The following is a 14,351-nucleotide window of genomic DNA, read 5'->3' as shown; positions in this document are numbered from 1 at the left end:
GCATGCTGAGGGCAGTGGTGGGGTGCAGGATCTGCACCCCACCACTGCCTACAGCATCCCTGATGCTGGGGGAAAAAGGAAAAAAGGCTTTTGTACGGGGAGTCATTTCCTGTTGAGGATGAATGCTCCATGCACAGAATCAAGATGTCTCTTCTACCTCACTGTATCACATGGCACAGAGAATAAGGTCCCTTTCCAGCCCATTTGTCTGACTGTCTCAGACTACAGAGAGTAGAGACAAGGTGTGAGCACCGGATGTTGTAGGCAGAGACTTATTCCAGGTGGGAGGTTAAAGAGCTGCCAGCCAGGAAGGAGAGTTATTGGTGATGGGCTATAGGGCTCAGTCCCGGGTCAGTCCCGGTGGGTCGGTGCATGATAGAGATATGGGTCAGTAAGATGGAAATGGACTCTGAGGCCAGTCCAGTCTGCCCAGTTTAATTTCTGGGGCAGTGCTATTGACTGCAGGAGATCTCTGGTTTCCCCCTCCCTTTTTCATTACTGGGGGTATTCTGTACTGATCCTGGGCTTTCTTCAATGTTCTCCACCTTCTTTGGGAGGCTGTTCTCAGAGCTGGAAACGAGTCACACAAATTATTTTGTAGTGTTTTCCCTCTTTAAAAATAAGTCTGGGGCAAGAAATTAAAGTTTATCTTCCCTCCTTCCTTTCTGTCCCCTTTAGGCTCAGCTTGCAGAAGCTGCTTTCTTGTTTCAGTCCTGGCTCCTCCCTGCTCATCTCCTGCCTGCACCATCCTGGCTCCTCCCTGCTCATCTCCTGCCTGCACCATCCTGGCTCCTCCCTGCTCATCTCCTGCCTGCACCATCCTGGCTCCTCCCTGCTCATCTCCTGCCTGCACCATCCTGGCTCCTCCCTGCTCATCTCCTGCCTGCACCATCCTGGCTCCTCCCTGCTCATCTCCTGCCTGCACCATCCCGGTTCTCTGCCCTGGAGACAGTGCAGGATTATCTCCTGCCTGCACCATCCTGGCTCCTCCCTGCTCATCTCCTGCCTGCACCATCCTGGCTCCTCCCTGCTCATCTCCTGCCTGCACAATCCCGGTTCTCTGCCCTGGAGACAGTGCGGGATTCTCTCCTGCCTGCACCATCCTGGCTCCTTTCCTTGCTCATCTCTGCCTGCACAATCCCGGTTCTCTGTCCTGGAGACAGTGCGGGATTCTCTCCTGCCTGCACCATCCTGGCTCCTTTCCCTGCTCATCTGCTGCCTGCACAATCCCGGTTCTCTGCCCTCGAGCAGTGCGGGATTCTCTCCTGCCTGCACCATCCTGGCTCCTCCCTGCTCATCTGCTGCCTGCACAATCCCGGTTCTCTGCCCTGGAGACAGTGCGGGATTCTCTCCTGCCTGCACCATCCTGGCTCCTTTCCCTGCTCATCTGCTGCCTGCACAATCCCGGTTCTCTGCCCTCGAGCAGTGCGGGATTCTCTCCTGCCTGCACCATCCTGGCTCCTCCCTGCTCATCTGCTGCCTGCACCATCCTGGTTCTCTACCCTGGAGACAGTGCGGGATTCTCTCCTGCCTGCACCATCCTGGCTCCTCCCTGCTCATCTCCTCCCTGCTCCATCCTGGCTCCTCCCTGCTCATCTCCTGCCTGCGCCATCCTGGCTCCTCCCTGCTCATCTCTCTGCCTGCACAGTCCTGGTTCTGTGCCCTGGAGACAGTGCGGGATTCTCTCCTGCCTGCACCATCCTGGCTCCTTTCCCTGCTCATCTGCTGCCTGCACCATCCTGGCTCCTCCCTGCTCTTTGGGGGCAGGTCTACTCCTGCCTGCCTAGGCCTGGCTCATCACCTGCTTGCTGCCCGAATGCACTCTATCAGGTGCAGGTGTCAAAGTTTAACATAGAAACAGACCATGTGGCCTGTCTAAGCTGCCCCTCCACTCATCTGCTCCTGGTGTACAATCCCTACCACTCCCTCGGATATCACATGATTTCTTGAATTCAGATCCTGTCCTCATCAGCAGCTCCACTGGGAGGGCTTTCCATGCATCCACCACCCTCTCTGTAAAGACATTTCCTTAGATTACTCCTGAGTCTGCCCCCTTTCATCCTCATCTCATGACCCCTTGTTCTAGAGCCTCCTTTCCTTTGAACAAGGCTCATCCCCTGTGCATGGAAACCTTTGGGATATTTGACTGTCTCTATCCTATCTCCCCTTTCCTCCAGGGTGCATCATCTTTAGATCTTTAAGTCTCTCCCCATGTGCCATAGAATGAAGACCCCTGACCATGTCAGCAGCTCCCTCTGGAGCGACTCCATCCTGTTTCTATCCTTTTGAAGGTGGGGTCTCCAGAACTGTACTCAGTATTCCCAGTGAGGTCTCACCAGGGACCTATACAGGGGCATCTCCTCCCTTTTCTGCTGACCAGTCCTCTCCCTGTGCATCTGAGCATCTTTCTGGCTTTTGCTCTTGCTCTTTGGCCACCTTGAGATCATCAGATACGATCCCCCCCCAGACCCTGCTCTTATTTCCTGAATAGAAGGATTTCCGCTCCTTTTCAGTTGCTGGGTGACCTAGCGCACAATATTTCCATCCTCGGCTGCTCATGCATCCTCTGCACTTTCTATGAAGCACAATTACTCCCCTTGAGGTTTCATATTGTGACCTGTCCTGAGCCATTTGTCACACCCTCTGCAGCTTTCCCCTCTCTTCCCTTCGCCCATGCCCTGCAGCAGTAATTGCACCTTCCACAGGCCCCTGCGGTCCTCCTCAGCCGGACCCTACTGTTTCTAGTTCCATCTTTAGTATTAGTTAATCTAATACTAAACTCTTCAAAATACTAAAAATACTAAACTCTTCAAAAAGCGAACTCCTCCTAATTTCATCTGAAAACAGTAACATCGACACAAATCCTCCACCCAATTTACAAGCTCCACAAGTAAGAAACCTGGGAGCTATCATTGATAACAGATTAAACCTTAAAGCATTCATAAATCAAACTACTAAGGACTGCTTCTATAAACTCCAAGTCTTAAAAAGAATAAGACCACTCTTCCACTTTCAAGACTACAGAACTATTCTGCAATCAATAATATTTGCTAAACTAGATTACTGCAACTCCCTGCTATTAGGTCTTCCTTCATCTCACACTAAACCCCTTCAGATGGTTCAAAACACGGCTGCGAGAATATTAACTAACACACGGAGAAGAGACCATATATCACCAATCCTCAAAGACCTGCACTGGCTGCCAATTCACTACAGAATCATATATAAATCCATAACCACTATCTTCAAAGCTATACATCAACACTCTCAGCTCAACCTTCAAATTCCTCTCAAAAAATTCACGTCCAAAAGACCAATCAGAGAGTCCTATAGAGAAACCCTACAAGTACCACCCTCCAAATCCATGAGGCACATAACCACCAGAGACAGGGCTTTCTCCACGGCAGGACCAACACTGTGGAACTCCATCCCACCAGATTTGCGACAGGAACCCTGCCTGCCCACATTTAGGAAAAGACTCAAAACGTGGCTATTCATGAAAGCCTTTCCCGAACTAAACTGAACCTATTCCATTATTAACTAGGCGCTCAGACTTTGCCTTAATCATGGTAATTAACATCCCTACCTCATAAGGGCAATTCATTAATGCTTCAAGCACATTGACTGGCATTTACGTTCTCTCTATTTAATCCCCTGCTTCTTTTTCTATGCTCCAAGTTGTATTACTCCCTTGTTTTATTGTAACTGCATTCCTTAGCCTTTCTCTTGTTTAATGTGTTAATGTTTTATCATTACTATTATCATTATTTATTACTATTAGGATCAATGTTATTTTTTACCTTTTTGTTCCCTATCCACTTGTTAAATGTAAACCGGCATGATGCGATATTTATCGCGAATGCCGGTATAGAAAAACTTAAAATAAATAAATAAATAAAATCTTTCTTTTCACCGTCCTGCTCCTGGCCTCGGGTTAGTTACTGTAGTGTTAGTCTGGTAAATCGGTCATTCTCTCTCTCAATAAAACCTTATTTTGCTTTTTCATGGCCTCCACAGTGAACGTTTCCCATAAATATCTCTGCTCGTCTCTTTGATGTGGGAGAGTTGTCTCTGCTTCTCCTGGTCTATCTCTGGAGGTTCCCCACACACGGCGCAGAGCCGCCCTGCATGAACAGACAGAAAGCCCCTGCTCTTCCAGCTTAAGGAGCTGAGCGGATCTGTTCCAGGGGCAGAGCCAGGGCTGAAAGGTAACATGGACGGGCACTGTGCTTGTCCCCCATCCTACATGGGCCTTCACCACAGTGGCCAGAAAACCCTTTCATTTCTGTCAATACTGAGCCTTCACTCTCTCTCTTCACACTCTCTCTCTCTTCACTCTCTGTGTTTTATACAAATCACTTTACTGCTGAACAGCCTGGTTATTGGCTGAGTCGGTATTACTCCCGCTCCCACAGGGCTGCATCCTCTTCATCCATCTCACTCTCTTCTGCTCTGTAGTAAAGGATTTTAGGGGAAATGTTCACACTGCCTGCGCTGATGCAAAGTCCATTGGTGCTTTTTACTCTCTGCTCCAACTTTGCAAGTGAGAGTGCGTGCAGACTGGGTACGAAGCACCTCTGACGCTTTCACCTGCCTTCTGTGTGTGATGTTATGAAAACGTCAGCTACAGCGCTCTCTCCCAAAGTAAATGCACCACAGGGAACACGTGAACCTCCAACACTGCTTAAAGTGTGGAAGACTGAGTGAGGGGGATCTTCAGAGAGTAAGAGCTCAGTATTCAAAGGCAGAGTTCTCCAGATAAATGGCAAGATGTGAAAATCCAGGCCATTTCTCCGGATAAATGGGAGGCGTTTCGGGATGCACTTAACAGAGCTCAGTAAGTGACTTGGTGCAGAGTTACAGATATCAGTGAATGTGTTCCCGGACAACGTTATCATAACTGGGGGTATTGAAAGAATATCTCTGGTTAAGGGCTCGAGTAAAAAAAAAAAAACCTTTTAACTTTTGGGTGGAGGGAGGCGTTTTGGGGCATATTTCAGGCCTGTTTGGTGTAAGTTTTGGGGTCTCTGGGGAAGAGGGTATCAGCCAGCAGCTCTGCTCAGGAGCCCCCCTTTTCCCAAGCTTTTAACCAGCAGTTTGCTTTGAATATAGCTGGTTAGGGTTAAAGTTAATCAGGATACACAGCCCCTTAGGTTTTAAAGTTATCCGGGGTGATGTACCTGAATAGCTTTTTGTCGGTATTCCCAATAAGTAAATCTTTCTAGGTTTACCCCCAGGTATGTTATCCATTTTCTGGGTTCTTCAGTATTGCTTTCTTAGTTTCTGAATCATACCTGCTCTCCAGCTGTGGCTGAGCTTTGTGTAGCTCGTTGATAACATTTCTGGAAGATTCTACGGGAATGTTTCTAGTTCCTCGGGTAGCGAATAATTTTTGTAAACTTTGACATACCGTTTGTGTAAAATGCAGGAAAACTGCTCCATGGGATTATGGGTTGGATTGCCAGTTTATCTGGGTTGATCCAACTGTGTCGATGACGTTGGTGTTTCTCTAAGAGAAGCAAGACTGCATCTCCGTGCAAATAACGGGACAGAGCAGGACTAGATCTCTTCCTTGGGTTGATGTGAATGAGTTGGCAACATTAATTCTGGGTGGGATCTCAAGCTGCCATTCAGTTTGGTGCAAGCAGGGAGGAGCAGCCTTGAGGTTTCTTTGTCAGAAAAGAAATAATTAAATCTCTCTCTTCTCCAGTCCTCTCCCCCCCTCCCCTGAGGAATTTCCACTTATCGCTGACGGAGCTGCTACCTGTGACGGAGCTGGTCCTCGATCCTCGCGAGATGCTCTGCTCCTCTTTCCGTGGGCTGCATGGTCCTGACCAAGTCAGATGCACATTTTTCAGCAAGAGATGAATGGAGGTACAACGGTAACCATGGTAACGGTGAAGAGCCCTGTTTCTAGTCCCCCTAATTCTCCTAAGGCCCGTGAGGATGCTCCTTTGCCACCACCACCACCACCTCCTCCTCCTCCTCCTCCTCCTCCTCCTGCACCATTCATACCTGGAGAAGATGCCGCCCTACCTCCCCCACCACCTCTGCAACCATCTCTCCATTGTGAATTTGCCTGGCGGCCGCCACCACCACCACCTCCTCCTCCTCCTCCTCTCTTGAATAACTCTGGCTGGCCCCCACCTCCTCCTCCTCCTCCTCTCTTGAATAACTCTGGCTGGCCCCCACCTCCTCCTCCTTCACCCTTCCCAAATAATGTTGGATTGTCTTGGCCGTCTCTCCCACATCTTCCAAGCCAACTCTCTAGCACTCCAAGCAGGGGTCTACGAATGGGTGGAAATCTCCGACGCTCCAAGCTGCGTAACTTTAACTGGGATGCCATCCCTGAAGAGAAGGTGCGAGGCAAGCAGAACATCTGGACTGTGAATAAGTCTGTGGATGACTTCCAGCTGGATGTGCAGTGCATGGAGGAACTCTTCAGTCGGCAGGAGGAGATGAACAAGGCCAGCTGGAGATGCAGTTTCCGCTCTCGTTCCTCTCTTGGACCCCCTGCGCAAATGGTAAGTGTCCTGTGTCCCCATGAATGCAGGATCGTGTCATTTACTCTCCATGTCCAGCTTTCCTTGGACTCTGGCATGAGCTCTCTTGAATTTTAATATTGTTTTTGCTTTTGGATCCAGTTATGCCTTTGAACCTTTCAATTTTTAGATAAATTTAGCTACAGAGCTGGCAGGTGCACCTTAGAGGAGAGGGGAGATATGATTAGACATCCCAGAGGTTTCCATGCACCGGAGGTGGGACTCTTTCCATGGAAAGGAGGGTTCTGGAATGAGGGGTCATGAGATGAGGGTGAAAGGGGGTAAACTCAGGAGTAATCATAGGAAATATTTCTTTACAGAGAGGGTGGTGGATGTGTGGAGACAAGGCCAGAATCTGAATTCAGGAAAGCATGGGGTAAATATAGGGGGGGATCTCTAAGAAGTGATGAGAGTTATAAAGCTAAATTAATTGGGCAGACTGGAGAGGCCATAAGGTCTGTTTCTGCGGTCATGTTTCTAGGTGCACTTGGTTATCCTTTAGGAGAGAATTGGTTCGGGGGCAGGAACTGGATGTGGCTTACTTGGATTTCAGCAAAACTTTCTACACTATCTTGGAGTCCATGGTGCTGAAGCTGGATGAGGGTAATAGGAAATAAATTCTATGCTGATCAAAGAGGTGATTAACGTGGCTGCTTCTCATCACTCTTTGTTAGATATTGTGGTGCAATTAGAAGAAAAAGTTGCTTCTTTTTTTGCAAACGATACTAAGATCTGCAACACAATATACTGTCCTGAGGGGGTTGAATGAGGAACAAACTAAGAGTGCTCAAATAGTGGTTAAGTGTGTGGCAGCTAAGTATCAAGTTATGCATTTAGGGGACAGAAATCAAAGGAAGCTGCACCTGATGGGAGGAGAGAAACTGACATGCACCAACCAAGAGAGAGACCTTGATTGTGTCTGATCTCAGTGTGATAAGACGAGATGAAGGGATGTTAGGCAACACGGGGCGAGGCATGACCAGCAGAAGAAAGGAGGGATAATGCCTCTCATGGGTTGTTAGTGAGGTCCTTCCTGGAATGTTATGTCCTCCGAAAGATTAGAGATGGTCCAAAGAATGCTGCAGAGCTTATATCAAAAGTCCCATGAGATGAAATGTAGGAACTTATCTATGTAAAACCCTTGAGAAGAGATGGGGATATTCAGATTCTTAAAGGTATAAATGTCGCATAAGAAGCAAATCCTTTCTTAGAGGCAAATGAGGTTCCAAAGGGATTACAAGAAAGCATAGAGATGAAAATGGTAACAGAATTCATGCACACCTGAGATAAGAGCAAGGGATTCCTAGTTACGAGGAAGTGAAGGGGTCTGTGACAAAGTGACATTTCTTTACGATGTACATTGGGCATGTTGCTTGTTTCTATGCCTATTGACTGATCTCTTGGTATTTTGGCATGTCACTTCTTGCTTAGCATTATGGGATGGCAGCATTGCAGGTGCTTACACTGACCAGAGCTCAGTCTCTGAGATTTCTAGCAGGCACCATGTAGACGACACATTCTTCTCTTCTTGCCTCTTTGCTTGCCGTCATGTTTCCTTGAGCCTTCCATTTGGAAGATTCTTCTGTACCACCTTGCTCCTGTATCGTTGACTGATTTATTTATTTAAAGCTTTTCTATATCTGCATTCATGATGCAATCATATCATGCCGGTTTACAGATAACAGGGGGTGCAATAACCAAGAACTTTTAACCAGTGCCGAGGAAGTAAAAAGTTACAATATAACAAGGTAGTTGAAACTGGGGGAGGAAGGAGACAGGAATAGATAAGAATTATATAAACTTTACAGAGCTGAATTATTTACATTGTGCAGTAATGTCTCTTTAAGGATACTATTTACATAGTGCAGTAGGGTATCTCAATTGTGCATTAAGGTGTCTCAGTGGATGTTGCTGTAGGGTCTCTCCCTACAAGACAGACTTCTACTCTTTGTCTTGCCCCAGGCTAGAAGCTTGGGTGTTATCTGTAATTCCTCTCTCGCCTTTACAATTTCTTTCTTGCCAAGCTTTGCTGAAGTTCTGTCCCACATCAGTCAGGTCCTTCTGTAACTTTCTTTGGATTGATTGCTATCTTGTGCAAGAAACTTTCATGTGGTTCCTAAGTCAAAGGGTAGAAAACAAGCAAAAGATTTGTCTAGGGATGTGGTCTTAACAGAACCTGTTGCTCTCAAATCCATAAATTGTTTCTAACTATCCATGAATTTGATCTTTCACTATGTATACTGTGTGTCATTCCAAAAAACAGCTCTGCTCTGACCCTTTCTATAAAACATCCCACACCCCTTGCACCTTTACAGGGAAGGAGTCCTTGAAGATTTAGTTTGGGGGGTCTTGCAAGATCTTAACGCTTGAATAAGCAACAGCCAGGCCTGCAGTCTTAACAATAAATTCACCTTTCCCTCCTGTATCCTCTTCAGTAATGTTTATGTCCTGTATTATCCTTTTTCTGTCTTGGTCTATTCAAGAAACTTGTTTTAATAGAAAATGTGGATTTTTTTTTTCATCATTTGATTTTGCCTTCATCTCACCATGAACAAAAGGGAGTGTAAGGGGGTCAGCAAAGTGTCTTCAGCCTCTCAAAGGATACAGATTGGAAGAGATTTGTCTGCAGGGCTGGCGGAAGCACTAGGTCAGGGCCTAGGTCTGTGAGCGGTGGGGATTTAAATCTCCACTCCTCTGCCGCTGGTGCTCGCAAGAGGTAGGAGGCGGGGCAAGGCAGAAGATGCCTGGGGCACCTAAGCCCCTTGCACAGGCCCTGTCTGGTAGTCAGGACTGTCCTTCCTGTCTCCTGGCCTAGGAAGATGTCTGGGTGCCAGACCTTCAGGATTTGGGAGTCTTTGTCTTGGGATCCAGGAGTGGATTCCAGAGAATCCAAGGAAGGAGTCTCAAAGAAGGGAGTTAAGCAGTTCCTGCATTCAAGTTTGTAGATAGCAGTGGGGACCTGGCAGGGGAGGTCCCTTGAGAAGAGTATCTACTGCCAGGCTGTGCAGTCTTATTGTCTGTGGTATCTTTTTATTCTTGTGGACATTTGTTTTGTATTGATAGACAGTACACTTGTGTAGTGTCTACAGCTTCAGTAAAAGGATTTTAATTTGAACAGTCATGGTGTGCTGGTGTCTTCTGAATTTCTGTAGAAGATCACCAGACAGACCCATTATTATTGCACTGCCAAATTGGTTAGTTTCCCTGATTTCTCATAGCATTTCATCATCTGTCTGACCATTTTGTCCAGGTGGACGGTAGTATACCCCTATCACTATACTCTTACCCAACACATATGGGATTTCTACCCATATAGATTCTACTGAGCATTTAGTCTCTTGTATGATCTTTATCCTGTTGGACTCTATACCCTCCCAGACATAAAGTGCTACACCCCCACCAAGTTGATCCTCCCTATCATTGCAATATAATTTGTACCCGGATATAGCACTGTCCCATTGGTTATCTTCCTTCCACCAAGTCTCTGTGATGCCAATTATGTCAATGTCATCATTTGCTGCTATACACTCTAACTCTCCCATCTTACTTCTTAGACTTCTGGCATTGGCATACAGACATTTCAAAGTGGTTTTTGCTTGTATTAACAACCTGCTTTTCAGTCATTGGGGATTAATTTGGAAATCATTAGCTTTGGTGATTTTTTACATATAGGCACATGGACTACATTTGCTTTTAATGGATCCTCTCTGTTGGGATGCCCTAACTCTCCTGTTTCATTAGTATCCTTCAAAGATATATTCCTCTGAACCATGAACTGCTGAGTGACTGCTTTCCTCTTAGAGCAGCTTTTAAACTAGAACAATCTCCTTTTTAAAGGTTAGCGCCAGCAGTCTGGTTCCACTCTGGTTAAGGTGGAGCCCATCCCTTCGGAAGAGACTCCCCCTTCCCCAAAAGTTTCCCCAGTTCCTAACAAAACTGAATCCCTCTTCCTTGCACCATCGTCTCATCCACGCATTGAGACTCCGGACCTCTGCCTGCCTCTGGTGACCTGCGCGTGGAACAGGGAGCATTTCAGAGAATGCTACCCTGGAGGTTCTGGATTTAATCTTTCTACCTAAGAGCCTAAATTTGGCTTCCAGAACCTTCCTCCCACATTTTCCTATGTCGTTTGGTGCCCACATGTACCACGACAGCCGGCTCCTCCCCAGCACTGTCTAAAATCCTATCTAGGTGACGCGTGAGGTCCGCCACCTTCGCACCAGGTAGGCAAGTTACCAGGTGATCCTCACGCCCACCAGCCACCCAGCTATCTACATTCCTAATAATCGAATCACCAACTATGACGGCCGACCTAACCCTTCCCTCCTGGGCAGTAGCTCTGGGAGACGTGTCCTCAGTGCGAGAGGACAATACATCACCTGGAGAGCAGGTCCTTGCTACAGGATCCGTTCCTGCTGCCCCAGGGTGATGTTCTCCGACCCGGAGACCTTTCTGATCCAAGGCAGCACTGAAGCTGCCAGAATGGATTTGGGATTTGGCTACTATGTCCCTGAAGATCTCATCAATGTCTCTGTCTGCCTCAGCTCCTCCAGTAAGAAAATAATCTTACACAAGCCCACATCCAGGGGGGATACTTTAGGAAATGTCTACCAATAGTACACAACAAAGTTTTACTGTGCCGGGACAAACAACCATGCCACAATCATTTCACAGGATTTTTTATCATTAATAAACCTTTCGAGATCTACTGGGTCAAGAAAAATAAACTTGTTCTGAAATGAAATAACACATTTGCAAGGAAATTTCAAATAAAAAAAAAACTGCTCCTAATGCTAATACTCCAGAAGAATACGGGATAGACACCGTTTTCTTCTCAAACATCCAGAAATATCTGTACCTTCTGGCCACAAGAATTTAACTCCTTATATTTAAAGTATTGGCGAAAGAATAACTTTTTATCTGATTCTAATACAAAGGTGGCCCTAGTTCTTATTTCTTCAGATTGCAAAAAGGAGGAAATATTTGGGCTATGAATAGGTATCAAGACCCCTCTATTTGCCATCCTCTTATTAGGCATATAATAAGAATTAGGGATGTGAATTAGGTGCCCGATCGTTCCCGCTTTTGGATCGTCTGACCGCGGGAAAATCTCATTTTCCAACGGATCCCCGTTTTTTTTAGTGAAAAATCGTTTTTCGGGTTAGTGCGCGCTAACAAAATAACAAATGTTTTTTTGCTAGAGCGCACTAACCCGAAAAAACGATTTTTACGAAAAATCGGGAGAAAAGTGATTCTTTTTTTACCCGATACATTAAATTTAGAAATATCGTACAATATTTCAATTCGTTAGAAAAACGATTCACATCCCTAAGAATTTGAAATAAAAAAAACAATTTCTCATTTGTGAATTGCAAATTGTTACATATTTCTTAAGGTTTTAATATTGTCTTATATCTCTTGATTTCATTGCTTGATGTTTTATGAGTTGTGATTTTTTTTTTCCATTGTTGCACTGCATAATATAGTTGGGCTTGTGGTTACCAGAGCGTGAGTGAGGGAGACAGTGAGCATATGTTTGAGCAAGAGGACTGCTTGAGCCAGTGGGCCTGTGAGTGTAAAAGAGCGTGGGATCTAATGAGCGTGGGACACAGTGAACATGTCTGAGAGCGTGGGATCTAGTGGGTGTGGGACACAGTGAGCATGTCTGAGAGAGCGTGGGGCACAGTGGGCGTGGGATCTAGTGAGCATGGGACACAGTGAACATGTCTGAGAGAGCGTGGGGCACAGTGGGCGTGGGATCTAGTGGGCGTGGGACACAGTGAGCATGTCTGAGAGAGCGTGGGGCACAGTGGGCGTGGGACACAGTGAGCATGTCCGAGAGAGCGTGGGGCACAGTGGGCGTGGGACACAGTGAGCATGTCTGAGAGAGCGTGGGGCATAGTGGGCGTGGGATCTAGTGGGTGTGGGACAGTGGGCGTGTCTGAGAGGGCATGGGGCACAGTGGGCGTGTCTGAGAGCATGGGGCACAGTGGGCATGGGATCCTAGTGAGCGTGGGGCACAGTGAACATGTCTGAGAACATGGGATCCTAGTGGGCGTGGGGCACAGTGAACATGTCTGAGAACATGGGATCCTAGTGGGCGTGGGGCACAGTGGGTGTGGGACACAGTGAGCATGTCTGAGAGAGCGTGGGGCACAGTGGGCGTGGGATCTAGTGAGCGTGGGACACAGTGAACATGTCTGAGAAAGCGTGGGGCACAGTGGGCGTGGGACACAGTGAGCATGTCTGAGAGAGCGTGGGGCACAGTGGGCGTGGGATCTAGTGGGCGTGGGACACAGTGAGCATAAAGTACAAAGCTGTACATATTTCCCATCCCTTACTAATCCATGATAACCTCAAGGTGACTGGAATCTAAAGTTCCCAGGAACAGAGAGCAGGGGATTTTATTTTAGGATTTTAATTGGGTGTTAGACACAGCAGTTTTGAAATGTTGATGTTGGATGATCTTTTCATCAGTTTTGAAATACTTTTATTCTTTTTGAGTCTGGCTTTACTATTATGATGCTCTATAATTCTTGATATTGTTTTTCCATGCCATACAGTCTGGCTTGTGGTTCCAAGTTCAGTTTTTGTCTGCATGTTTCTATTTTTACATTATTTCTTCATTTCGTATTTGGTGAGGGTCTGTCCTACATGTGACTGTGGTGAGAGATTCTGCTAAGCAGACTTCTGGGGTGGCCCCAACCGATATGGATGAAGTAGAGGTCTCCAGCTTTTGCTCGCTGCTGGTCTAGACTGTGCTCGCTCTTAGTTATTTAGGAAAAATGTGACTCTTATTTTGGAGATATCTGGACTTAATTCTGCCGGGTTTCAGAGTCGTTTTGACCTGTTAATGCGTGTGCTGCAGAGTGCACAAGGGAGTCAGATCCCCAGGCTGATATTTTCCTGCAATCCATCCCTGAAGGTGGGTGTCTGTCGCATGTCCATGTCCCGGTTCTGTTTCTGACAAAATCCGCACAGGGAATGTGTAATATCCTGAAGGAAACTGGCAAGCTGGAAATAAACTTCCTCTAGTACTTTCCTCATGCCTAGCACGGCAAAACCAATGTAGACAAATATTTTAAATAAAATAAATACTGGATAAACTAGAAATTGGATAACTAGAGGGTGAGTCTGAGGCCAAATTACCCCTTTTAAGGACGGCTGCTTAAATGGTTTTAATTGTACCCTGAGTATTTAGATTGAGGCATAATTTACTGGATCCTTTCACTGGAGTCTTGGTAGTCTGACTCCAGCTTTGCATTTGTCAATAGGCACCCACTTTACCTGTGCCTAGGGCAGCAAACATTTAAAGGCAGCAGGCTGGGTAAGCTCTGCTGACTCCTTCAGCATAAAATACCCTCTGCTGCCCTTACTGGAAGTGGGGCATTGGGGCAGCAAAACCATAAACTCCTCCCCAGGAACGTGCGTAAATAGCATCCCCGTCCTCAGCTGAAAGTCTCTCTTTTTTTGTAATGAATTCTGTTAGAACCTCTGACGAGTTTCAGGGAATGATTGCCTTGTAAAGAAACCTGCTCCAGTTGTTATTCTCCTCCAAGATGTGCTGGTAGAACTTTATTTTTTTCCATGTGCACCAAAAAAATGTTCAAAATGCAACAGATGCTACTACAAATACTTGCATCACTGTAGTCCAAAATATCTTTCTGGAAATGTTCTCCAGACTTTCAAATAGGACACAATTCATTGGTCTGATGTGCGTCCTGCCACAAGGAATGGACAATCCTCCTCCAGATGCAAACTGCACATAAGAGACAGTACTGACCTGAAAACGGCCCCGCTGCAACTAGC

At 46.5% G+C, this 14,351-nt stretch overlaps 1 protein-coding gene across 3 annotated transcripts in view; it reads left to right on the top strand.

Annotated features, from left to right (window-relative positions):
* The first annotated feature begins 4,034 nt into the window (after positions 1-4,034).
* Positions 4,035-14,351, top strand: part of LOC115091730 (FH2 domain-containing protein 1-like) — a 129,549-nt gene continuing 119,232 nt past the window's right edge. For 2 of the 3 annotated variants that reach the window (XM_029601887.1, XM_029601885.1), the window contains exons 1-2: positions 4,035-4,208; positions 5,711-6,524. In XM_029601887.1, coding sequence (XP_029457747.1) covers positions 5,844-6,524 — 681 coding nt within the window. In that variant the 5' untranslated portion in view covers positions 4,035-4,208; positions 5,711-5,843. The remainder of the gene's footprint in view (positions 4,209-5,710; positions 6,525-14,351) is intronic. The other variant, XM_029601886.1, reaches the window with a different exon arrangement.

Source organism: Rhinatrema bivittatum, chromosome 5 (genome assembly GCF_901001135.1).
Source record: "Rhinatrema bivittatum chromosome 5, aRhiBiv1.1, whole genome shotgun sequence".
Lineage (NCBI taxonomy): Eukaryota > Metazoa > Chordata > Amphibia > Gymnophiona > Rhinatrematidae > Rhinatrema > Rhinatrema bivittatum.
Note: the sequence above shows the minus strand (reverse complement) of the source record. Positions and strands in the feature narration are given on the sequence as shown.